Below are 26,510 nucleotides of genomic sequence, written 5' to 3' on the forward strand. Positions count from 1 at the left end.
TTCTTTCTATATATATATTAGGTGGCCAATTAATTTCTCTCTATTTATAGTAGAAACGGGGTCTCACTCTTGCTCAGGCTGGTTTCGAACTCCTGACCTCGAGCAATCCGCCCGCCTCAGCCTCCCAGAGTGCTAGGATTACAGGCGTGAGCCACCGCGCCCGGCCAGTTTTAACATCTAGAAAACAAAGATCTTTGGACAACTCTGTAGCAGCCTGAAAACAAAAAACTAAAAGCTATATTTACGAGCTGTCATTTGGAGCCTTACACATGCTTTCTTCCAAATCTGTCTCTTAGCATCAGTAGTTCTTCTGTGAATACACAGATCTTTAAAATGATCTACTGACCCTCTGTCAGAAGAACATGTGCTTTGAGCTCTTTCCCAGTGGTGATAATGAGATTGCACATTCACTGACTGTTCTCATGACGGACAGTGCTTTTTTTGAATAGTTTGGCTCAGTTTGAATAGGACTGGGGTGCGGGGCAACTTTGTAAGAGAGCATTTTCTTCTGGGTGGTGCTAACTAGCTGGCTAGCCCTCATAAAAAAATCAAACCCCCAAATTAATGTGTTCCAAGTTTCTCCATACTAAATGCTGGCATTCCTGCCAATATTCCTGTCCCTCCCTTGAAGAGAGTTCAGGCCGCAGAGCTTGTCAGGCTATAAGCTGTGATTCCCTGCTTGTGAAAGCAGCTGCCCGTGAGCCTGACCTGTTCCTCAGAGGAGCCGCAGGCTGTACCGGGGTCTGGGGAGGAAGTGGGAGAACTGGCGAGAGACACAGCATTGGTAGAGAAGGGCGAGAGATGAGACAAAAATAAATTGGTGGTGCACAGTCTCCCACAGTATAAGCATTGTGCAGGAGTAGTGATTTTATAAAATGTCATTTTACTGATAAAGACCCATGGACTCTGTAGACTGAAATAATGAATAAAGGGTAACAAAGAAATCTCCTTTCCTTCCTCTTTCCTAAAATCTTTCCCACACTTTTCTAAAATCTTTAAGTCTCTCAAAAGACAAATTAACTGGAATTTTTCAGTGGGGGAAGGGAGCAGGGGTGATAGCAGCAGAGAAGTTTCCAGACATCAGTGCTCAGATTTAGAGGACCTAGGAGTTGAGAAAAACCCTAATCCCTCGCATCGGACCATTCCTCTGCAGGTGCCAATCTTTAGTGCAGTGTTCTGGCTGAACTGTCACCAAGAATAGGTGATGCCCAAAGACTATGACTTGCAGTATTCTTTAGAGAACTGTTTTAGAAGCTCACATGTGAACAAGAACATCCTTTGCTGTTAAACATACCATTCTGTGAAATGTCTTGTTGCAACTTGGACTTTTTGTCTCTCTCTTCTCAATTTTCTATGGAAGGAATCTGATGACACAGGGCCTGAGGCTTGATTAACTTTTAAAATTATTTCTGATTTTTGTGCCAATACCAGATTGATTTAATTACTACAGCTTTATAGTATAGTTTGATATCTGGCATATTAATGCCACCCATTTTGTTTTTATTGCCTAGAATTGCTTTTGATATGCGGAGTTCTAGCTCTAACCAGGGAAATACAAGATGTGCTATAACAACGTTGTTTCTTAGAGCTGAATAGTACTCCATGGTATACATATACCACATTTTATTAATCCACTCATGAATTGATGGGCACTTGGGTTGTTTCTACAGCTTTGCAATTATGAATTGTGCTGCTATAAACATTCGAGTGCAGGTGTTTTTATAGAGTGCCATTGGATCTTTTGGGTAGATGCCCAGTAATGGGATTGCTGGATCAAATGGTAGATCCACTTGTATCATTTTAAGGTATCTCCATATTGCTTTCCAAAGAGGTTGAACTAGTTTGCAGTCCCACCAGCAGTGTAGGAGAGTTCCTATCTCTCCACATCCACGCCAGCATTCACTGTTTGGGGACTTTTTGATAAAGGCCATTCTCACTGCTGGAAGCTCAAACTTGTGGGGGGAAGGGGCGCAAGGGCATTATTTGAAAGCTTAAAATTTGTACCCTCATAATATGCTGAAATTAAAAAAAAAATTCTGATTACCTTGATGTTGATTTGCCTGCTTTTCTGAAGTGTTTCACTTTCCTAAGCCTGACTACAAAAGTAATTTTACTATGTGGACTTTTGAAACCCAAAGGAAAATAATAATGGTATACTTCACATTAAACAAAAATTCTGTGACATTGATTAAATGATGGGTCCTGAGAATTTGTAGTATATCCAAAGTCTGAATAACCCATATTTTGATCATTTAAAGTAAACTTTCTAAATTTCTAATTAGAAAAACTTCCCAAACCTAAATAAATAATTCATAAAATAATTTTCTAGAAGACTTGGTCTAATGGACATTTACTATATGATCCTTCAAGGAATTAGCCTAATGTAAATAATTTTTTTCTCTGTTAGGGTTTTTATTGTTGCTGTGGTGATAAGAACTTTAAAAACAAATCTAACCTCTTAATAGCTAAATATTTAAAAATTTTTTGTATTGATACATTATATTCGTACATTTTTATGGTGACCAGGTGATATTTTGTTATATGCACAGAATGTTTAATGATCAAGTCAGGGTATTTAGGCTATCCATCACCTCAAGTGTTTATCATTTCTATGTGTTGGGAACATTTCAAGTCCTCTCTTCTAGTGATTTTGAAGTATACATTGTTGTTAAACTCTGTCAAGCATTAGAACTTATCCTTCTGTCTAACTATATGTTTTTGCCAATTGCCCCTCTTTCTTCATCCCTCTCACACACCCACACCCCCTTCCCAGCCTCTGCCAACTGTCATTGTACTCACTACCTCCATGAGATCAACTTTTTTTAGCTCCCATAGATGAGAACATGTAGTATTTGTCTTTTTGTGCCTGCCTTATTTCACTTAACATAATGACCTTAAATTCTACCCATGTTGCTGCAAATAACAGGATTTCATTCTTTTCTATGTCTGAGTTAGTATTCCATTGTGTCAGTACTCTATGTTTTATTTATCCATTCATCCATTAGTGGACACTAAGGTTGACTCCATATCTTTGTTACTGTGAATAGTGCTGTGATAAACATGGGGATGCAGGTTACCCTTTGATATAATGATTTCCTTTCCTTTGGATAAATACCCAGTAGTAGAATTGCTGCCTCATATGGAAGTTCTGTTTTTAGTCTTTTGAGAAACCTCCATACTGTTCTCCATAGCGGCTATACTGATTTACATTCCCACCAACAGTGTACCAGTTTCCTTTCTCCACATCCTCACCAGCATCCGTTATTGTCTTTTTAATAATAGCCCTTCTAACTGGGGTGATATGATCTCATTTTGGTTTTTATTTGCATTTCTCTGATGATTAATGATATTGAGCATTTTTTTTTAATATACCTGTTGGCCATTTGTATGTCGTCTTTTGAGAAATGTCTATTCATGTCCTTTGCCCACCTTTTAATGGGATAATTTGGGGGTTTTTTTGCTGTTGAGTTTGAGTTCCTTGTATATTCTGGATATTAGTTCCTTGTCAGATGGATAGTTAGCAAATGTTTTCTCCCACTCCACAGGTTGTCTCCTCACTGTTGTTTACTTTGTTGTGCAGAGTGTTTTAGTTTAATATAGTCCCATTTGTCTGTTTTTGTTACCTATAATAGCTAAATATTTTTAGAAACAGTTTATTTGGAAATATAGAAAACTATTTTCATAAATGTTACTCTGAAAACTAAATCATATCTAGAAAGTGTTACACAGATTTAATTGTGAACCTTTTGAGCAAGTAATTTTGCATCTCCATCATTACCTAAAGAAAATCTGGTACTGTGGGAAATGAATGACATGTTTTTCAAAGTGCAAGAAAATGATTGGGGCTGCTCTTTCTAGCATTAGAATAGGATAGGTTAAGCTGTTAGAAGCTAAATGTAACCAAAGAATCCATATTAGCATTGAGGAACTGGAAACCCAGAAAGATTTAGACTACTTTCAGTAGATTATGTGTAGGAAAATCATGGTCTTTAAAATTAAACATAAGTTTATCAGTTACTACCTTGGGCAAGTCTTTAGTTGCTCCAACATTGAGTTTCTCATCTATAAAATGGAGCTTTAAGAGTCTGGGTGGTATTTACTCTAAACCAGGCACTTTACATGTTCTAAAAGTTAGTTTCCTTATTCCTAGCTGCTTAAAGCAAAAGAATGCTCTAGAATCAACTAGAACTATCTTCTAGTGGATGATAAAGAGTGGGGTTAGAAGGTGAACCGGTTAGACATTGTTTCTGACAGCCCTATTAGAAGACCCTTTTTCTACCTAGTATTGCCAGATGCTGTGGGAGATCCACAACCCTTTTGCGTGGTACCATTACCCCTTTTGGAGTATTATTCTACAGATGTGTGCCCTAAAGAGGAAAAACAGCATCACTTCTTCAGTGTCTTTGGAAATCATTAACTCACAGAATGAAGTACATTGCTGCAATAGGGAAATAATACCACACGCTAGTGAACAAGCAGATGCCCTGTGATTTTGTAAATCTTGTCCTTTCTCTTTAAACAGGTGGTTCCACCAAGGTCCTAATCCCTACAATGGAGCACAGGACTGGATTTACTCTGGCAGCTACTGGGACAGAAACTACTTCAATTTGCCTGACATTTATTAAAATGCAGAAAAGTGAAGGTGTTTAATCTACAAATAAGTCTTAAACCTATGTTTTTAAATTTTTTCCCTTGGTTTCTACTCATCTTTTAAAAATGAAAAACCTACTCATGAGATAACTTGCATTTCACCCAACAGAAGTAGGGCCTAGGTAATACTGGTGATGAAAGTCTTAGGAAAAATGCATAATTTTGCTATAAAATGTGCTTATTTGGAATACTATTTTATATAGAGGTAAGAGGAACTGCTGGAGAATATGCTTTTTATGGTTGCTGTTGCCATATTTACTGAAGGTTTATATCTAAATGTAACTTTAGCTTTATGGAATTATATAGTAATACCAAATCAAGTTATTTTGAATATTTTTATGCTGTCATGCTTGAATGTTCTAGATATAACTTTGAAATGTTTAGAATTCTCCTATACAATGTTTATGTGCTCAAATGTAGAGGTTATGTCATTGTTTGTAAAGACTCCATTGACAAGAAGGCTTTTATTCATACTGATCCTCTCAATTTTACCCCTTTCAAGCTCCAAAAAGAAAATATGCCTGAATATTCAGAGTTAGGTATTCCTGATTTGAAAATTCTAAAGAGTTAAACTGGAAAAGTATTTATTTTAGTGCTCTGAATTTCCCTTTACAATTTTCTATAATCAGTGTCATAATAAGTTTAAATTGTATATTTTAACTGAAAATATGTATAAAATCTAGTAATTCACAAAATGCCCTAGAAATATAGATTTTAATCACCATTACATAACCTTTTTAAATGCTTCAACTTCCAGTGGCAAATGCCACCAGAGAAATTAAGTTGCACTCATGTATGTATTTATAAGTATCAAATTATATAAAAGGAGGTCTGTGCATTTCAAGTTTGCAAGGCACCTGTGTACTTAAAATATGTATGGAGGTCTACTGTACAGTAGAGCTTTGCCCCTTTAATTGGGGTACATTAATCTTATAGTATTTATCTACCAAACTCCAGACTGAGATACTGCTCCAAGGGGCCTTAGGTAGCTGCCAGTAAATTATTTTAATTGCTGTCCTGAAGTTAACAAGTGTTATAATGAAATAATAATCTACCTGATGCTAAATAAAGGCTTTAGAATGTTCCAGAAAAGTGTGGTTTCTTTTAAAATTTCAAATACGCTAATGTTGCCACTTAATACTATTGTAAATTATCAAAAGTGTCTTTTTATGATGCCACAGTCCCCAAGGGCAAAGAGCTAACCAGCTACCTGGCATGCACAATGAGATGTGGGCAGATAGAGTATTATAGAGAGGTGCTGTAGTGTGAGTGCCAAATACAGAATTATGAAGTTGGAATACCTCGCTAGAAAATTCATGACTAGATCTGTTGGAGTGGGAATGCTTAAAAAAAAAAATTATGCATAGTTTGGAAAATGTTATTGCTTCACAGATCTAAAATGATTTAAGGCCCTTTGTGTTTGGTTGTTTATATGCCTCCTAAAGTTATAAAAATAAGCAATACAAGGTTTTATGCTTGCATGAAGTTTATTGCTATATTACGCTTGGTGGCCAACTCCACCTTGAATGTTGATTCAAACAGCGTCATTTTCAGGATCTGTTAGAAATAATGTAAACATTGAATTGTTTAAATTTAATCATTAAACTGAACATGTGAATTCAGTGGAAGATCAAAAATGCAAGGTATACACCTTCCTGCACTATTACTAAGCTCTTAGTTACCTGTGCTTTTACACAAAAATATACTAGTAATTCCATGCTGAAAACAGCCATTTTGACAAGTCCACTAAAAGTCCATAAAGGGGATGAAGAAGTGCAATAGCCCTGAGATATTTTGAAAACAGCTTTCCTTAAATATGGTAACTGTAGTACTTGAGCCTGCCTATGAATGAAATCTAACTTTTGCCCATCCCTCAGATGTTCAGCTTAAAATTCCCAGAAATTGTTTTAACTGAACTTGTTGGTATAGAACACTTGAATTATATACTCTTAATTTGTCTCCCTGCTTCCTCTGTTGACCTCTTCCTGACTTCTAATTCATTTTCCACATAGCAGCCAGGGGGTCTAATAAAACCATGAATCTGATTGTATCATTCTTCTGCTTAAAACATTTGTGCTGACTTACCATTGAAATCCAAATCTATCTTTGGTATGCTGGGATGCCGTCTGCACTTTACCCCCCCCCCACCGTCACTGGCCTACTTGCAGTCTCCCGCTCTTTCCTGCCATAGAACACGACCTGGGAAGCTCTTCACAAGGCTGCTCCCTTTGCACGCTCAGGTGTCAGTTTACATCCACACCTGAATACCCTATCTAACAGTAACTATTAAAGGAGGCCTGTATCAATACCTTGTTCGTAACACTTCACGTATTGTATTTTTTTGTCTGTTTCCCCACTAAGGTAGAGGTTCCATGTTTTGCTCACACTGTCCACACATGGGACTAGCAAAGGGTTTAGCATTAAGTCACTGGTTGAATGAAAAATTTTAAAATGATTTGTGATAAAACTGTCTTATCTATAGTTATATTCAGTTGTCCCTTTAATGTGTTCCCAACCTGTCCATGCTACTGTCTCTTACCTTGCTCTCAGTTGTTCCCAGCTATTGTCTCTGCTCCTCCCCATTCCTTAACCACTTCGGTATGGCGCTCACCGGCCACGAAACCTTGCCCACAGCCGGCATTCATAGTCCGCACGATGGTTTGTGCTGTGCATTGACGATGAATCTGTTTTGCTCTTGTGTGATGAGGAAAGCTTTAAACCACTGAAAGCTTATTTTACTTTACAGGCAGCTTTACTTGTAATGCAAATCAGAATAGGTAACATACGTATATGTTTTTATTATGTTATTTTTTTAAATGTTCACAATTTTATTTTGATACATGAAAAATTAGAAAAGGCCATATCACGGCTGTCAGCTAAAGTCGACGCTCGTACGTACCGAAGTGGTTAAACATGCCAACTAGACTGTCTTGTCCTTTTTAAAAATCCATCCCTCTTTAGCATCTACCACAGTGTTAGTCACCTTTCACCTGGTCTGTTGTCTGAGTTGATGGCTTGGCTGGTTCATGTATTGGGCACCAAACCCTTGGTGTGAGTCACTGTGGTGCTGCGCACCTGTGTGTTTATTGGTAATGGTGGTAAACATGGAGACAATAACCACATCAAATTAGAGTATACCCCAACTCATTACATATTAATTTAATTGTTTTAAATATCTCAATTTTCAGGTCAACAAAATGCTGAAAACTCAAGTGTGTTAAGGCCCACATATTATGGTAGGAAAATTTACCTACCAGTTTTAAGTTTCTGCTTTGCGAACATGGGCTGTAGTCACGGTAATTTCTCCAGCAATACCGTAACTTCCAAAGGGAGTACATTTGTCACCAGATCCTGAACTTTTTTTGGCTACATCTTCTACTGGGAAAGCAACAGAAAGAAAAACAGGGCTTTGTGGTCTGGGGACATCTTTTCCACTTGTAGGAGGACTAGTATTCTGAGGATTTAGGGTATGTTTCTGGAATTTCTGATCTGCAGCGACAGCAATGGGCACTTGTACTGCAGCATATCTCTTCAAGGCATCTGCCTGTGAAACAACAGCATGTCCAGGAAGGGGTTTCCATTCCTGTGCTTCCTGAACATTTGAGCCTACTAAAATAAAAGGGGGGGCACTGGTCTTCTTGCTGTCGTCCATCATCACATAAGTTGGAGAAGTGACTTTTGGTGGATGCTGCAGAAACTGTGGATCCTTAGAATTAGATAAATAGAAGGTTGCCTGGGGGAAAGGCCCAGGTGCAGGTGGTGGTGATGGGCGACTCTGTTGATTCATGTCAGTTAGACAATAAAGGGTCCACATGTTAGAATATGGTGGTGGTTGTCCTGCTTCGCTTGCTGCTATTGCTATAAAAAAAAAAAATTGCAGGCATTAAAGGTTTGGTCTCTGTATCAGGCGCTATGCACAGTAATGTCTTTGTAAATCTTTTTTTACATATAAATAAACAACTGTAATATGTGCCATAAAGCATGCTATAGAGAGAACTAAATAGTGTTTGGTAATGTGAAAGGCGAGATTCTCTACAGTTGGAAAATGAGGAGACTGTTGTGACAGCAAGTGGCAGGGACACTACAGTTGTGGCTGAAGCAACAATCTCATTCTAAGTTGCTGTTTCCAGCTACTTCACCTTTAGACATGGCTTCTACAAGATCCTCAGAAAGGAACTGAATAGTTAAAAAAAACTTTTGGCTTCCCCCCCCCAAAAAAAAAAAATCAATTGAAGAGTGCATTAAAGCCACTGAGAAAAAGTGTTAATGCATCTGCATAGTGACTTTTCTTTCCTAAAGAAATCAGCACTAGGTGTCATCTTGATCACATAATCTAGTATCTCTGGTCCTTCACAGGCACCATTATCTCCCATTCATTTGTCTCAACACATAAAATATCACATAATCTAGGACTCAGAACTCCAGAGAGCACTCCTTTTAGGCAAGGCTTGACATCATAAGTCCTAGGTGGCAGTAAGAGGCTGGTTGGTCCCACAGGGGTTAAGAAAAAAGGAGGTCTAGGAATGCCATCCATCCACTTACACCAAGGAGTCTATAATACCAAGTGTGACCTGCCCAATGAAGATGGTAGTATCTTGGAGAACTGAATCCCAGAAGATGGGACCTAGGAGAAAAGGTGCCTGTGGAGGAATTTCACTTTGCCCAAATGTGCTGAGTTTGCCTTTGAACACTGGGCCATCTATCCCCAGTGCAGCCTTTTTTCCTTCCCCAGAAAAGAAAATAACACTATGCGCATGATTAAACTGACATGTTTTCAATAGCTTCGGGTACTTTCAACTGATCTTTCTTCAAGTTTAGTAAAAAATACATACAAGCCAAGTCCTTCAGTTTTTTCAAAGAGAAAGAGTTTGAGAGATTGAACTCAATCTGAGTTTTTTTTTTTCTTTTGGTCAAATATCCTTTCAGTGCTGAGGACAACTCTATTTTACTTTAGAAACAGTTAAACAGTTGAAAACAGTAACTTGGTCTGGAAGTGCTACTTAAGCCATAAGTCTGATGCCAGTCCCACATGCTACAATCCCAACACTGCCCTCTGCCTTTTCAGCTGTGCAGAATCCCTGTCACACTGCCAGACAGAATTTGATCTTTTGTAAACACCTGCTTAGGTAACCCTTCTTTATCATTCTGGCTTGGGTAAGAGTCAGGGTTGAGAGAGTTTTTGCAAAAGGAATGGGGGGATTGGCTCATGCATGTCCCTTCCATCCCTAAAAAGAGAACGGCCCCTGCAAGTATCTATGTGAGGCATGAGAGTGAGCAGACCAAATGCCATATAACTAGATTGAGATGGAGGTCACATCATATCTGTGTCACAAGAAAACATGGTGACAGTTCAGCAGCCGAGAAAGCAGCCTGATTTTGGCACTTGTTGGGGAACTGATGGAAGGAAGCCAATCATCTGAACTACATCCATTGTTTAAGTGTCTAACCATCCTTTCTGCTGCTGCTACCACCATGCTGCCCTGTGTGACAGAAGTTTGACCTGACCTTTCCTCTCTCCATCCAGCTATGAAGCTGCTCCCTCAGCTGCAGGAAGCTCCTGGACAGGAAATCAATGCTCGGCCTGGCACCCCAAACCTGCTTGCAGAGCTCTCTTGACTCAGTGCGAAAGCAGTCAAACACACCACCATTTCTTTCACTTTTTAAAATGCCACAGCCTATATAATTGCATTGTTGTAGTTCAATTTTACATTCACAGGTGAGAAATTTCAAACCAACACCCCCTAATTACAGTTTTGCAATAGGAACATTCAGATCACAAGAATATATTTTGTACCTCACAACAAGCTATATAGTGTTGCTCGCTGTATAATATTTCCAAAAGAATAACACAAAAGTGCTAGATGATGAAACTTCGAGGCCAAACTTTGGGGATGTCACTTTAAAATCACTCATCTCGTAATAGTAAAATCTCAAATGCAACATAGCCTTTAAATAGGTTTGGCATTTCTAAAAAAACTATTGAAAATAAAGATTTTGACCAGTCTGCGGGGAGCCTACAGAGATGGTTATCTGAAATACAGATGTCACCTGAAATGCAATTTGTAACTGTATAAGTATCTAATTTTCTTACCTTGCTTCATCAAACCTTGTCAGGTGCTGCTTCCTCTTCTGGTGCACTGAGACCTTCTGGAAAATCTGCCTCTTCCCCAGGTTTGACCTCCTTCTCCCAGGGTGCAGAGTTTTCCCCTGCCTCCTCCTGCCCAGTTTTTTCATCGACCATCGAAATGATCTCCACTTCAAGGTGCAGAGATTTTTCAGAGCCTATTTTGATGGAGCCCTCTGCATCCAGGGATTGTGCAGCTACCTCAGGCAGATCTTTCACATAAGTGTCAGAGAGCAGAACTGTAGCTTCTGCCTCCACATGTACTGAGGAATCATATATTGCCTTCTCCTCCACATGTACAAGTTTTACAGACTCTACAGATTTTTTAGACGTGCCTGAGGTTGTCTTTTGTACTACAGGTTTGGAACTAACTGGTGGTGACTGCTCATTTTCTTTAAGGCAAGCAACTTGATCAGAAAAGGGGATAAGTATTTGTTCTGGCATTTGCTCAACATAAACAACTCCTCCAATCACAGGCTGATTGTTATAGACAGATGATATACAAACGGCTGATGTAACCTTACTCTCAGCCTGAAAAGAGACCTCAGGAGCTTGATTGTAAGCAGGAGGTTCTTGTTCATCCTGCAAGGGGAATGAGGAAGCCGTTGATGGTTCAGCCTTATCGCCTTTAGGTTTAGGACCCGAATCTACAACCCGCATTGCTACCACCTCTCTAGAATACTCAGAAGAGGCCACCATGACATCTTCATCAGGCTCTGAGCTCAGTGCCTCCTTGATAGCAGGCATACTGGTTGCCACATCCACCATTAAAACGTCAGATTGATCAGAATGAGTAGATGAAACTTTACCTAACATCTGAGCAGCAAACTGAGCTGGGTCAGCTGGGACATAGGCATACTCTGGAGAGACATCTGCTGGAGGTGGTGATGAGGGTGGGCTAGCAGTCTTAGGGGTGGTTGGTTTAGAAGACGGACCACAAACTGCTTCAGGTGTGCTCTCAGACTCTAAGAACTCAGCATTAACTGATGGAAACTGAGTGGTTTTGTTGCTAAATAGTAGTCCAGCTATATTGTCCTCCTCTGTGTCTGTAGATTTTTCCATCCGTGTAGGCGCTTGAGAAACTGCAGATGTTCCTCCAAGTTCTTTTACACATTCCGGTTTCTTCCCTTGTATCATTCCTTCTGACCACTTCTCTACTAAAATAACAGCCAGATAGGTTAATCAGCATATATAACCCCCAAAAAGAATGTTAAAGCAATAGGTTGAGCATTCAAATGTCAACATAAACACAAGTACGAGACTTTTTTTTGCTTTACTTTCTAACATCTGTGATTTAGTGTGGGTAATGAAACTTCCCTGTCCTTATTCACTCCAAGACCGTCAGTTCATTTCCCTAGAAATAAGTGACTCCAAATAGCAGAGGCAAAAGTAATAATCAGATACCATCCTAAGCCAGTCAGCATTAGGGGAAAGATCATAACTCTGCCTAGAAATAAGGAAGCTGAAAACTTCTATGGACAAAGCTCCTGATCCAAACTTCCACACAAAACTGGGGAGAGAAGAAGAAACAAAGAGTGAATTGGGCAATAGATTATCTAATCTTTAGCTGGTGTATTAATAATGACAAAGATGCTAACACATTAATAAAGGCGTTCCTTAATTTAAGAAAATTGGTATACAAAGTTTAACTTAATGAATTGGTAAACTAGGGAACTACATGATTTTTTTTTTTTTTTTTTTTTGAGACTGAGTCTCACTCTGTTGCCCAAGCTAAAGTCCCATGGCATCAGCTTAGCTCACAGCAAACCTCAAACTCCTGGGCTCAAGTGATCCTACTGCCTCAGCCTCCTGAGTAGCCAGGACCACCATGCCCAGCTTTTTAATATATATATTTTTTAGTTGTCTAGCTGATTGCTTTCTATTTTTTTTAGTAGAGATGGGTCTCGCTCTTGCTCAGGCTGATCTCGAACCCCTCAGCTCAAACGATCTGCCTGTCTCCACCTCCCAGAGTGCTAGGATTACAGGGATGAACCACTGCACCCAGCCACTACATGATTTTTTTACCTTAGGAAATAGCATATATTCTAACCTAAAAATGATAGTACCTGCTAGCAAGGTGTCATCATGCAGCCAAAGTCATACTGACCCAGACAAGATGAAAAGAAAGATCTCTGGATATGAAAGTGTAGACCTTAGTGAACCTTTAGGCATGAGGAAAATTCCCATGGCCTGGAAGATCAAGACAGCTCATGACATATACAAAGTCCTAGAGCCTGGAAAACTCTGTGCTTATCACCCACATGCCTGTCCAACCACCTTCTTGTTACTCATCTGCTTACTAAGGATTTTCTCTTGGGGACACATTTCTAATATCACAATTTGCTTTATAAGAATGTGTTTGGTTCAAGTCAAAACTTTGTTTAGAGACATATTTTCATAGGTTCAGCTGTATCTCAAAGAGCAGTGTCCTTCAATATCTCCCACTACATTGGCTGCCAATTTCTTGTAAATTCAATTAAAGTGTCTTAATTCTGAACATGGACATCACACCAAATGCTCATGTGCAGAGAAAAGTTTCAAAAAAATAGAAAAGCTACATCCTACTCTTATCTCCCTTTGCTTAGAACAATAACCTCATTTTCCTAACCATTCACTTCTTCAGGACTTCCTAACCTACTTTTTTAACAAAGTCCTTTACCCCCCAATACCTTTGACTTAGAGCTTGTGCTATGCGTAAAACACTGTACTGGGGACTGTTGAGGATAGAAAGATTAAGATGAGATCTCATATAGCTTCCATTCTGTAGGGGAGATAAGACAAGTATACAAATAATATAGGTAAAAAAGTGTAAGTACCTAATAATGGTACTAATAAAGATCTTGGGAGTTCAGAGGTGGGAAATAATCTTTTTAAAATAAACCTGACCTTTACTCTTATGCTTAGGACATAGAAAGCTACAAAAAATACTGCTCTCACCATAACAAAAGCCAGATAAACCACAAAATCATAACTTTTCTTGAGTCTAGCAAAGAGCTAGGGTCAAAAAGTAACCAAGTAACCTTATTTCCAAAGAGGAACAAACCCCTCTAAGGAGAGAAGGGACACAAGAATAGTCTCAGCTGTGGCAGGACCCAGGAAGAAGGCAATGCCATCACAGTAGCTGGTAAGAAGGTATCAGTTATAATCTTAATGTACTGGTAAAGGCCAAAGGTGGGCTACAATGTCAGTATGGAATAGCCCAGATATCCAGACCCAAGGAGAGTTCACTTACTCAAGCACTTTTCCACAGGCCTCCCATGAAAAGATGGGAGTAAGGTAGGCAGCTGGAGAGACAGATCCTATACCAACACCAGAGGTCTCATACTGTTGGGGAAGAGACAGGAGACACTGGCCTGAGACTAACCACAGATGCAAGGCAGAGTTTGGCTGCCACAAGGATGGATGGATGGCAGGAACACTGAGAAAGCCCCACCTCCAAAAGGCCAGGTGCATATGGCCAGCCTAGGCCTGAGGCTGGCACAGAACCATAGGGAATCTCCTGCCCTGCCCACCAACCCAGCACTGAGTCACAGAATGTAGGCTGTCACCAGATGAGGGACAAGAGCACAGAGAGAGATGCCATCTGTGGGACAGCAGAAAAGCAGGCAAGGCTGAAAGCTGAGGGGGAAGCACAGACCCTGAGAAACACTCTCCAGCACTCCAGGCCCACCCTAAGCACAAAGCTTCAGTGGTCCTCTGCTAGAAGAATTTGGGGCCTGTGGTACAGTGAAGGTAATCAGAGCAACAACAAAACCCAAGCCCAACTCCTAACTAGACTGACCTCCTAACACCCATACCTATATCAAGGCCTCTCTATTTTTCTATCCACCCCCCAAGCTCTTAAATTCTCCAACCCCTGATTTACTTACCATTAGAATTTTCAAGAACCCAGCCAATTTAGGAATTGGATTACCATAATCCCTAAACTGACCTAAGGTTGTCTGAAGTAACTGACAAAATATATTACAAGTGTCTAGGACAAAACAGTTGATAAATATTAATTCCATTCCTTCCTCCTTTTCCTAGCATATATTAAGTGGTGGGATTTAAGAGAATGACTCTTTTGCCTTAAAGTATTGAAGTTTCTAAAATACCATCAATTAAAGATTCATTTGGATTAATGAAGAAACTCCTGAGAAGACTGAGAAATGGGGGGACTTTCACTGATTCATATGGTAGTAAGGATCTAATCAAATTGCAGAAAAACAAGAGAAGGTACCAAGAAAAGGCTTCAAAAGATGAGCTGCTTTGGAAATGAGCCTATGTGGGAGAAATGCCACAACGAAGGCCCTGGATAGAGCCAAGGACCATCTTTAGGATGGCTCTGGAAAATGGGGCAAAAGATAAGACGACAAGTGAAAACAGTTTGCTCCCATGTCTACTTATTTTTCTCCTTTCTCCTCTATCACCTGACTGTGCCTGAAGTTTTGAGGTCACTGGGGAGAAGGATTAACACTACTGGTCCTATGATGAGGCTGACCAAAAAACGGGGCTCTTTCTAGGAAAAAAATCCCAGAATGAAGGGTTTAACAAAAACAAGTGATATGTGCAGGGATGTTCTTGTTTCCATGCCTTCCATGCATATAGGCAGCTTGGTAGTAATCCTGTCGGCTGCAAACTCATATACCTCATATTACCTGGTCATACGTCATGTTACCTTCCCATCTCCCTAGTTTGGGAATAACTCTATAGGTAGGATACGACATCCCCACTGAGAACTCTTCTGAAACATGTCTTTCATGCTCATATTCGATACATGGGAGATGAAGGAGCAACAGTGCACTAAGGGTGCAGTTAGCTTTTGCCCACATCATCAAGTTCTAATACCTGGTACTGTCTTTAGGCTGATCTCACTTCATGCTGAAGGGACTGAGAAACCAGAATAAAGGTCAGTTGACTTAGTTGTCAAAGAATGATTAATTTCTTCATCTTGCAAGTCATTGAAAGCCTAGGAGGGCCTCAATCTTTGGGGCCAACTGATAGAGCATGTAGAGTACTATACATACCACCATCCATATTTAAAATTGGGATCTACAAAAGGGAAGTTCTCTTTGAATGACATAGAAGTTGCCAACTGTTATACCTACATTTTTACTGTGCAGATCTGAACCACCATTCAACCAACTCTACCCACAGCTCCCACAGAAACAGCAGATAGGGATTTAAACCAATCAGTAGGTAGGAGTATACCACTCAGGAGGAAATGCTCTACCAAATGGGAACCTATGGTGCCTGTATATCCCTAGATAGTCGCTCTTTAGATAGATTCATGCAGTGTCTATGAGACAACGCAAGTTAACGGATATTGTTTGACCAGTAAGAAACCACTTGAGATGACAAAAGACAAATACATCAAACTGATATTAAACAGTACCATCGAATTCTATATTTTTTGGTCATACCTCATGTTACCTTCCCATCTCCCTAGTATAACAAATGAGAACAAGCAATGTTCATTTCTACTCTACTGCCTAAAAAGCAAACTGTTTCACCATACTCTGAGTTTGCTTTCAAGATTATCTGTATGCTGCATCAATTTCCTTGGTATCTTCAGTTATTAGAGGGGAAAAGCAATAGTATCTCCTACCCCTATCTCCATCAAAAATATGGCTGCTCCATTAATTTTGTTAGTCTATGAATTTTGAACTGTGAGATTCAAAGACCTACCTGGACCCAAACCCACATCAGTAAACAAAGTAAACTCAAAAGCTATCAGTTAGTTACTTTCCACTATAAAGATTCACTGACTTTATCACCATTCTCAAACATAGTATGCCTGCACACTCCCAATACTTTCAAACACAGCATGCCTGGTATAGGAGACAGAGGTACATGGACAACCACCACCTTGACTACCTGGGAAACTGGGCTCATGGGGAGAGAAGAGTGGTTAATATTCTTGCACTTGTCTGTATATCCTATTGCTGGGGTAAGCAAGTCTCAGACCTGTTTCTCATGGTGAACTATGAATGCCTTTAGTTCCTGTAGGGAAGCAGCTAGTCTAGACAATAAAATATTCCTGAACCATGGCACTTCATTCTCCTACCCCCCCCTTCAAAAGCTGACCCTTGCTATTCTTAACCTCGCTTTTTCTTTTGGATATCTCTTTCACTGTAAACCCAAACCCTTATGATTTTTACATTTTATTAGGTCTTACTCCTAATTTATCCCACCTTGGTTATGTTATGTTATGTGAATAGATATATTAACATCACCAAGTGACAGCCCAAAAGTGGCTGACAACTCACTGAATTCTACCTTTTCTTTCTCTGTGATCACTTGAAAATGCAGATCAGGTAATGGAATAAGAATTATTTCAGTTATTTGCCACACTAACCTTGAGTCTCCATTTTCCCTTCTTCACAAAATTCTTTGAAAAGCTTTTTCTTGCCATTAGACATGTATGCCTGTTCTTAGTTTTGACTATACAGTGATCCCAAATATTCACTATGTAAACTTTGCCTTGTCTTATATCCACCCCCTGAATTTTTCATTGCTCCTATGTCAACTCAGTTTCATGCTGTGATAGTCACTATTAGATTATTTACACATATACACACAAAACACAATTTTCTTCTAAGCAAATATATAGCACTATGTCACAGTGCCTGAGATATGCTGGAGGAGAGCATTCTCGATGAAAAACTTATCTCCTTTTACATGCAGACTCTTGGAGCAGAAAGTATGGTCAGAGACACCTAACTGATCTCCTGTCCTCCAGCCTGGACTGCAGTTAAACACCAGGGGAAAAAATATGGGTGGTTAACCTTTTCCTTAAAATAATTCCTTAAAAATAACTTTTAAAAAAGTCTTCTAAGAATAGTGTTTATCATGCCTGTAACCCTAGCACTCTGGGAGGCCGAGGCAGGTGGATTGCTTGAGGTCAGGAGTTCGAAACCAGCCTGAGCAAGAGCAAGACCCCGTCTCTACTATAAATAGAAAGAAATTAATTGGTCAACTTATATATATAGAAAAAATTAGCTGGGCATGGTGGCACATGCCTGTAGTCCCAGCTACTTGGGAGGCTGAGGCAGGAGGATTGCTTGAGCCCAGGAGTTTGAGGTTGCTGTGAGCTAAGCTGATGCCATGGCACTCACTCTAGGTTGGGCAACAAAGTGAGAAAAAAAAAAGTGTTTAAACAATTTTCCTAAATAATGTAGGTCTTCATATATATTCACTGTACCAAATGGTTTGTAAGAGATGAGTTTTTCTTATTTCTTTCTAAGATTTGGAATCCTCCAAAATGTCAATCCTCAGGTTTTTTTTAAAAAACTGATTTAATAATAAAAAAATCAGTGTGATCATTTAAACAAAAAATATTTGTGGGCATCATTCTTAAGTTTGAATGTATGCAGTAATTTATAACCAGCATTATTAAAACTATCACCACTCATGACACTTACCTGTAACCTGATGAAATTGTTTAACCAGATCTTTTATATCCAGAGAAGTATTCCCTGAAGGAATAAATACAGGAAATCAAATACAGATACACATAAAATACCAATTTAAAATGTTTTCTTTTTCAAAGCAACAAATATATAATCTAAAGCAATAACAAACCTTCTCTAAACACAATAAGTTCTTTAAAATAAACTGCTGCGAACTGGGTGATATTCGGTGGCTTGGTTTTGAGAATGGCTCTGCTAACTCCCTCGAGCAGAGTCTTGAGGCCATAAGGTACGACAAGTCTGGGCTTTGAAGAAAACATTTTGGCAGGATGTCTGTAAATCTTAGCTATAACAAAGAAAAACAAAGTCTTATAAATAGTATATTAGTTTTTTATTAACATATTTCTTGCCAGCTAACTATGGTTTTCTAAGAACAAGCCTATTTCCTATTAAAATTCTTAGCTTTAGTTCTAATCTCTAGGTATTTATTCTAGTAAAACAGGCTTATTCTTGATAATTTTTTTTTAAAAGAACCACCCTAATAGCTTACTATGTGAAGATGAGTAATACAGTACTATTAAAGAAATCCTTAGGAAGAGGCCTGGCCGAGCCCCGCAGGATGATATTAAAATCAAATAAAGAACAACAAAAACAAAATCTGCTTCTGTAAAATTCAGTGAATATTTTCTGTAGTTACATTTCAAGAAAGATAAATTAAGCTCATGTATCTGTTTTCAAACAATGTCCTCCCAAACCACACAGGCACTGGCTTGTCTGTAATTCATCAAATAGAGAGTTACAAAATTGTGTTTCTTGAAGATAAAAATGTCTTTTTTCCCTTCATTTTTCTAAATATATCCTCAGACACATTGCTCATCTTTAAGTATACATTTTTAGCTTTGAATTTAATTTTGTTTTTAACAATCAAAATGGGCATAGTTATTCGTGGCATTATTATACCACTCACCATGACAGGCAGCTTTCTTTTTTCATGTCCTTCCTTAACCTGTCCTGATTTTCCCTTAAGTCCTCCTCTTTCTCTGCCTTTCTGGCTTTTAATGGTACCAAGGGTATATTGCACAATCCAACCTGTAATTCTCAGAGTTGCAAAGGTTGTCACCCAAAACTGTGTGTGTGCTCTGTCTCATTCTAAAAAATTATCTAAGGCTTATAAATACATAGAAGAAACAAAATTAAATATTTAAGGAAATCCATTCAGTGGTAAGGGAAAAAACATGATAGGAAAAATAGGATGAAGCCACAGGTAAAGTTAGCACCACAATGAAGCAACAGGTCCTTCACCATGATAGAGATGGGTATCAAATCAGTCCCTGAGCTACCAAGCAGCCATCACAATATAGGAAACAGAGGATAAATGATTCAGGTTTCCTGAGGTGACCAAAAAAAAAAAAAAAAAGAAAAATCAGTTGCTTGGGAGAATCACAGCTTTTCTAGATGCTGAGACCCAGGAGAAATTTCTCCCGTGGGTCCTTCTAAAGAGAAGAGTGTGATATAATGAACCATGTCCTCAACAATATCCCCAGGGTAAAGTGAGTAACAAGTTTCATGGGGCCAAGTGGCACAGTTTAGTTACAATCAGACAAGGGGCCAGCTTCTAACATAAAGTAATGTGTCATAGAAAAATGTTGAATATATTTTTTAACAAATACATTTCATCTTCCCCCAAAAAACATGTCAGGACAAAATGAATCTGTATTGCCCAAAGAAAGCCCTTTCAGAATATATTATAATTAAGTGTACTTTAATAAAAACTTCCTATCAGAGTATCATTCAACAGGAGCTTTACTTAAACCATTTGACATAATCAGAAGCACAACTTTGGCAGGCCCCCATGCTAAACGCTAAGGGACGTAGGCAGTAATAATATGTATGACAGATACACTTACACATACATACACTGTACATAAAAATAATTTTTTAATAAGTCCCCCTAGGTGAGTAGTAGGCTGTTTTGGAAATTGAGGGCAGGAGCCAGCAGGGGGACAGAGCGACCAACTGCGGGAACAGCGGCCAGGCCTCGCAGTCCGCGCTCCCTCGCTCCTGCCCTATCTCACCCCGCTTTGGGAACGTGTGAGGACCAGGGATGCTGAACATCGACCCAAAGAACCATCCTGAGCAAGCTGACAAATACTGTGACACCAAGGACGACTACCAACAGGTAAAACGCACCGTCACAAATACAGACGTTAGGGACGTTTAAAAGTGACAGCTTAGTAATTCTCCCCAAATCTCTTCAAGAATACCTGTCAAAAAATTTAAACCCTCCCCAGCCCAGCGCCAAATTGTCAACTTCCATTTACCCACTACCACAGGCATGACGCTGGGCAAGAAAGCCACGCCTCTGAGGAAGCGAGTGGGGACTTCGGAGCCACAAAAACGAAAATAAGTGGCTCACACCACTCACTCCCTTAAAGACCTCGGCTGGGGTCTGCGGGCCCCGCCGTCACTGACTGCTTTGCAGTTTGTTTGGGAGGACAGTGAAGTGTGGGTGGGAGACGCGGCGTACGGATTCCGCGTCGGCCCCCTAGAGCCCGGCGCCGCACTGGCGGGTGTGGGCCGGTCCCTCCCGCAGGTCTCCCCTCTGGGGACCTTCTGCCTTCCCAGACACTTGAGGTTCATCCTCCTCTCCCAGCACGCGAGAAGCCCCGAGGGCGTAACTGCCCCTCGGCCGCAGGCTATGTCTTCTCTCCCTTCTCGCCCCACCTTCTCCTTCCCGGCTACGCTCTAGAAAGCTTCCTCGTTGCCCCCTTGCCGGCGGCTCCTGAAGCAAACCGCGGGTCCGCGGGCCTTTTATACCCGCGGAGACGCCGGGGCCTGCGTCACAGAGCCACGTGCGCTCGCGGGAGGCTCCGGGCCCCACGGAAGGGGGCGGGGCCACGGCGGCCCCAGCCAATAGGGAGGCGGAAGGGACAAAGGGCGGAACTTGGCGGGCGAGGCCGGCGTGCTTCGCCCTTTCTGACTAAACGCTAACTCGAGTAGGCAAACTGGCATTTTCAAACGGCCGGGAGTAGGGCAGGACGCCTTCCTCTCCGCCTTTGGTGCTGTCTAAAAATAAAAGACGGTTTGGCAGGAAAGAGAAATAGCTCTGTAGCAGTTCTGTCATGCCGTCTCTGCGTCTCCTTTCCACACACTACTACTCGCCCCACAAACTACTGGGTCACCTACACGAACAATAATTTCTGCCACGGTGTAAACACAAAGGGAGCCAATAATTTTATGCAGCAGAACACTTTTCTTCTTGAGAAACTCCCCTGCGGAATGGGAGTTTAGTTTTAATCCCGAGGCTTCCCGTTTCTCCACAATTAGGATCAGACAAAATCTATCCCCCTAACCCATCGTCAGCGAGTACTGTAACTTCAGCTGAGTTTTGCCAAACTGAAGGAACGTGGCCTCAATTAAAAATGCCCCCTCTCTAATCCGAGTATTTGTGCTGGGCGTTAAATAACACCATAATCATCATTGTCGGATTCCAAGCAGCCGTTTCAAATGTTCAAAAGCAACAAGAACCACTGTCAGCCAACCGTTAAATAGCATCGTCAGGGTAAATATCTGACAAACAAAACACTTTTTTTTAAGTCAGAAAAAAATTAAGGCTTCCAGAGCCCTGTGCAATAAAAGGCAATGTGAACGCCTCAGTCAACATTCATGCTACAGACAACACATTCTGGGGCAATTCATTAATCCATTTAATAATTACTGCTGAGTGCCAGACAAGCTCCCTCTTTTCATGAAGATTACATATTTAAAGGAGAAATGCTCTAAGACTTACTATGTTGATAGCTCTGCAGATGGAACATTTTCAACCTCAACACTTGCCTCAGCCCTACTTTGGTAGTGTAAATAAAAGTGAAATGATGCTGTTATGATCTCTGATGATTTGGTTTATAATACATTTAACTGTCAAAGGAATAATGAACTGAGCTAATAAAAACCCTAAGTACAAACATTAGAGACCCTATTTATGGTGTCATTTGGAATCAGGGACATTTGTGGTTACTTAGCCTAATCTTGGTGGGTCATCTTGAACACCCATTAGGTGTCATGAACTATGCAGAAATACCTGACTCAGAAGGCAAGCCTTTACTCTTTCATTTCTTCAATGACTATTTTGTCTGAGTCACTCAAATGCAGACTGTGACAGTGAAAACATTTAAACAAGAATTTTCAAATCATTGCCCATTTGCTGCTTTGATTTCTTGAACTCCTAATGATTTGATGTGGTTTCACAATCTTCTTGTCCATGTGTTCATTTCCCTTCGGCCACCAGTGATCTAACAAGCAAATCTACCTTGTTTTCTACTACCACCACCCCCCAACTCCAAATCCTACCCTACAGAAGTCCAGGGTGCTTGGTGTGGCTTCTGCATACCTCTCCTACTTCATCTCTCACCATTTGGTTCCCGCTTGACTCTCCAGAGACATGAACACACATGCTGTTTGTCACCTCTGTGTTTTAGCTCATCAGGTCCAAGGCCTGGGATACCCCTCCAGCCATCATTTTCATCTGACTACATCCTTCTTATCCTTTAAAACTCAACTAAGAAATCTCCTACTTTAGGAAACCAATGGGTTAGAAGCATTTCCTCAGTGAACCCATGATAAAACACTGAGCTTATTGAGCTTACCATATAATTCTGTTCGTGTTTGACTCTTCTCCCAGATTTACTCTTAATAAATACTTAACAAAAGATGTTTTGTTTCTCTAATGTTTGCAATGTTTCTCTAATTCAGACCATCTACATTAGAATCTTCCCAGGAGCTGGTTAAAAATGTCTTCCAGCCCCTACCTATTATAGAACCTAGAAATTAAGCATTATTTACACCTGGGTTATAAGTGTGTTGCTTCTATTTCATACCCAAGTCAACTAGGTTATAGAGCTCAGCTCCTTGCTAGTTTTCATCAGAAAGCCAGTTAAACTGCGTGCTTGCTGATTTTTGCACACTTGACTGAAGGAGGGGTATTATGGACCAACTTTCTCTTCTCTTTCTTCCCCATCCTTTGCTCTTTTTGTATTTCCTCTTCTTAGCTTCTAAGTCATCTGCCTCTACTATGTATTTTCTTGGATGATCAGGGTTTAACAATTTTCTTTCTACAAAATATACCATCCACAGAAACCAAAACAGTACGCATGACTTTGTGAATATATATCTTCATAGTATAAAGCCATATTTGAATACTTGCTGTCATGATTTGCTTAAGGAAGAAATCAACTGGAAAATTTTACACAGCAAAGGAAATATGTGTGTATATGTGTGTTTTAAAAATCAAATATGTATTGTCCTTTAAGTTGGCAGAAATATAAAAGTACAAATTCTATAAATAATTGACTTTTACAGGATGTAACAATAAATATTCTAATGGTCTGTGACACCTAAAAGTTATAGTTTTTTACTCAGTAGAAGACTTGGTTGTCATGTGCTAAAACAAAAAAAGATACCTAACCCCCCAAAAGGTAAAATCTTAAATATATTAACCAGCAAGGTACATATTACATTATTATTACTAGGGTCACGCCTCCAACTGTGTCAAATTATAAAAATGTGTTCAGTATACATAAAATATACATCAAAGATTTCTCTCATCATAGGCACAATCTAATACAAAAATATATTTGACATTTATAAATTAGAAGATCCATTTGAGAGCCTCCAAAATAGGAAAGGGGAAGGGGTGGTGACATAAAAAAAGAAAGCACACATAGATGCAAATAGTTCCACTTATATGATTATTTTCTTCTTCAGCAAGGGGTAAAGAGCAGTTTACACCAAACCAAGTTACCAGGCAGATCACAATCAGTGCACAGGTTGGATGAGTCATAGCACGCAGGCCAGATAACTGTTAGAATTACTCAACTCAAAAGGTACTCAGACTTCAGTCAGCCTAATGGTACAGTGTACTCACCCTGTGGAGTCCAGAATCACCATCTACCCACTCTCCATGGTCTGCCGCCATGTTAGCACAGACGCACCACCAGAGCTGTCTGTACCAAGCCTAGGATAGATTGTTTTAAAACAGATCTATGCTTTGACTAGTAAAGAAAAACCTACTGGATGGTGTTGCAAAGTTGTCTATCCAGTTCAACGAGCTGAACACAAACTTATTGGAAATCCTGAAATCTCTATGGGGAAATAAAAGTAAATTTTTTAAGCAGGCAGAGATCGATTTTTAAAAATTCAAAAGCACAGGACCTTATGTAATCTTTGAATATGGAATGATAGTTCAAACAATATTTGAACTGGAAATTCAAGAAAGAATGAACCCTGAAGCAAGAACTTCATGATTCGGAATATTCCACAAGCACAACAGAAAAGTTTGTCACCTACATTGTAGATTAAGAAGAGAACAAGATGGCTGAAGCCATATTTTAAACATTCATAATGTTATTTCTTTCAGTCTAGATGAATCCAGGTATCAATATGTTTGGACACTAATATTTCTCTTCAGAAAAATGTTCTCTTTTTGGCTTTTGGATGTACTCATTCTCTGAATGTAGGAAAGCAATCTTTTCTCACTGTCACCTAAAATCCACACAGAATTCAAATCAGAAAGAAAGTCAACGTGAATAAACACTTTGGAAATAGTCCCCTAAGAAGTGGTCAGTAACAGATGAAGAAACATGAATATAGTTTAGCCAAAATCAGTCAGAAATAAAAACTTCTTTCAAAGAAATGATCATTCCCTCACAAAATGATTAAATCAGATTAAATTTGCCAATGTTATAGCTGCTTTTCTCATGTTTTATTTTGAAAAGAAAAATTAAAATACTAACATCATGAGACAGTGCTTCAGCCAAAAAGGTAAGTAAATAAATGATACTCAAAAACAATATCCTTTAGCTCAATACAAAATTGGTAAAAATCTAACCTTAAGATTGAGCAGAGATTCTTAATAGTGACTGAGGTATTTAGATTCTTCAAAACCACAGGTGTGCAGTACTGGGCATGTAGGTAAATTAAATGACAGTAAAAATCAGCAATGAAGGATAAAAAAATACCTTTGAATTCCTTTTATAATATTTAATAACCTGAGCTAAGGGAAAAATTATTCAAGCTTGGCAATATACAGCCCAGCAAATGTTTCACCATCAAATATTTTGAGGCAAAAAAATCTATGTTCATTCAAGAATAGCCTTTTCAAGTAATTGTTAAAAGATTTCCAAAAGTTGGTAATTAGACAATTTTCACAAAGAAAGCAAAACACCTAAAATGTAGTATTTTTTGCCTAATCTATAGACTAGGGTTTCTAATAGATTAGCAAAAGGGTTATACTTTTGGTTGTAAAATTATCTCCTATTTGCTCCTACTTGGTTGGCTTTCAAAGGAAAATAAATGTTCATCATTTTGAAACATTTTACAAAATGGACAAGCTGGAGATGAATATTTTTGATGATACAACTTCAGCTGAAGAGTGTTTGTTATTTAAGTAAAACATGGAATTCTGGGTTATTAACTTGTATTATTTTTACAATAAAAGAATATTTAGTTGGTGGTCAGGAAATCTGCTCTCTATTCATTGCTCTGCTGATAATAGGAATAATTAATTGGGATAAGCCAATTAGCCTTTTTGTGCCTGAGTTTCATCACCTGTAAAATGGGGATAAGAACGTCTGTGCTACATGATTCACGGGACTATGCTGAGGATAAAGTAAAACACTAGAAAGCACTTTTATTTTTTCAAAACACAATATAAATGCTATATCATGATACTGTTAATAATTTTACAATTATTACCTCGTAACGTTACCCATTCAGATATGTGCTTAAGGTAGCCGTTCCTCCAAGATCATAGGTTGAATATTTAGTTTGATTTTATTTTAAAAATAATAAATCACAAAACTAAAATGTTTGAACAAGGTCACTTAACCCACTCCCCAGGTGGTTAGTTATTATCATCATCATCACCATTATTACTTTTTAGCTATATGTTTAAAAGAGGAGATCTTTAATATGTCAGCTTAACTGGGAAAATGTGTGCCTGGCACAGGTGGTTTTCAGAAGAAAAGCTGATCTTCACAAGAGCTTTGTCCTCTGCTTTTATTTTAAAGTGCAGACCCTGGGTGGGGAGGAACAGAGCGGGCACGCCGGGTCTGTCACTGAGGAACCAGTTCCCTCAGAGAGGCCAGAGCAGCATGGATGCGGACGTGCAATCTGTTTTCGAAGTCGTAGCCAGAGAAATCCTCCTGTTGGGAGTAAAGAAAGATATTTACAGACTCTGTTAGCTAAGCCTGCACAGAGCACCACAGCACAAACCACACTAACTAACTTGTGTACTTCCCAGACTAAAACCCCTTGCACTCCTAGTAAAGGCTTCACGTCCACTTGAT

At 39.4% G+C, this 26,510-nt stretch overlaps 3 protein-coding genes across 15 annotated transcripts in view; 1 reads left to right on the forward strand and 2 right to left on the reverse strand.

Annotated features, from left to right (window-relative positions):
• Positions 1-5,742, forward strand: part of OSBPL1A (oxysterol binding protein like 1A) — a 187,755-nt gene extending 182,013 nt beyond the window's left edge. For all 10 annotated transcript variants that reach the window (XM_012745965.2, XM_075993584.1, XM_012745966.3 and 7 more), the window contains one exon: positions 4,523-5,742. In XM_012745965.2, the coding sequence (XP_012601419.1) occupies positions 4,523-4,625 (103 nt within the window). In that variant the 3' untranslated portion in view covers positions 4,626-5,742. The remainder of the gene's footprint in view (positions 1-4,522) is intronic.
• Positions 5,743-6,118: 376 nt separating this feature from the next.
• Positions 6,119-21,017, reverse strand: CABYR (calcium binding tyrosine phosphorylation regulated). Of its 4 annotated transcripts, XM_012745986.3 has the most exons (6): positions 20,890-21,016; positions 18,338-18,511; positions 18,178-18,231; positions 11,584-11,931; positions 7,905-8,508; positions 6,119-6,207 (listed from the first exon to the last, which is right to left on the reverse strand). In XM_012745986.3, exons 2-5 carry the CDS (start codon positions 18,483-18,485, stop codon positions 7,910-7,912), a joined length of 1,149 nt encoding a protein of 382 aa, XP_012601440.1. In that variant the 5' UTR covers positions 18,486-18,511; positions 20,890-21,016; the 3' UTR covers positions 6,119-6,207; positions 7,905-7,909. The 4 variants fall into 4 exon arrangements, with proteins under 4 accessions (XP_012601440.1, XP_012601436.1, XP_075849703.1 ...); XM_012745982.3 differs by lacking the exon at positions 7,905-8,508 and having other exon boundaries at positions 10,742-11,931; positions 20,890-21,017; XM_075993588.1 differs by lacking the exon at positions 6,119-6,207 and having other exon boundaries at positions 7,947-8,025; positions 10,742-11,931; positions 20,890-21,017.
• Positions 21,018-25,827: 4,810 nt separating this feature from the next.
• TTC39C (tetratricopeptide repeat domain 39C) overlaps positions 25,828-26,510 on the reverse strand; it is a 104,020-nt gene continuing 103,337 nt past the window's right edge. Inside the window, exon 14 of the mRNA XM_012745977.3 lies at positions 25,828-26,366. Within this exon, the coding sequence (XP_012601431.1) occupies positions 26,277-26,366 (90 nt within the window). The 3' untranslated portion in view covers positions 25,828-26,276. The remainder of the gene's footprint in view (positions 26,367-26,510) is intronic.

This window comes from Microcebus murinus, chromosome 17, assembly GCF_040939455.1.
Source record: "Microcebus murinus isolate Inina chromosome 17, M.murinus_Inina_mat1.0, whole genome shotgun sequence".
In the NCBI taxonomy this organism is placed as follows: Eukaryota; Metazoa; Chordata; class Mammalia; order Primates; family Cheirogaleidae; genus Microcebus; species Microcebus murinus.

Coding starts and splice junctions, on each gene's coding strand:
- CABYR (XM_012745982.3), bottom strand. CDS start 18,485: ATGTTTTCTTCAAAGCCCAGACTTGTCGTACCTTATGGCCTCAAGACT. Junction 18,232..18,337: donor ACTTATTGTGTTTAGAGAAG/GTTTGTTATTGC, acceptor TTATTCCTTCAG/GGAATACTTCTCTGGATATA. Junction 11,932..18,177: donor ACAATTTCATCAGGTTACAG/GTAAGTGTCATG, acceptor CTGTTATTTTAG/TAGAGAAGTGGTCAGAAGGA.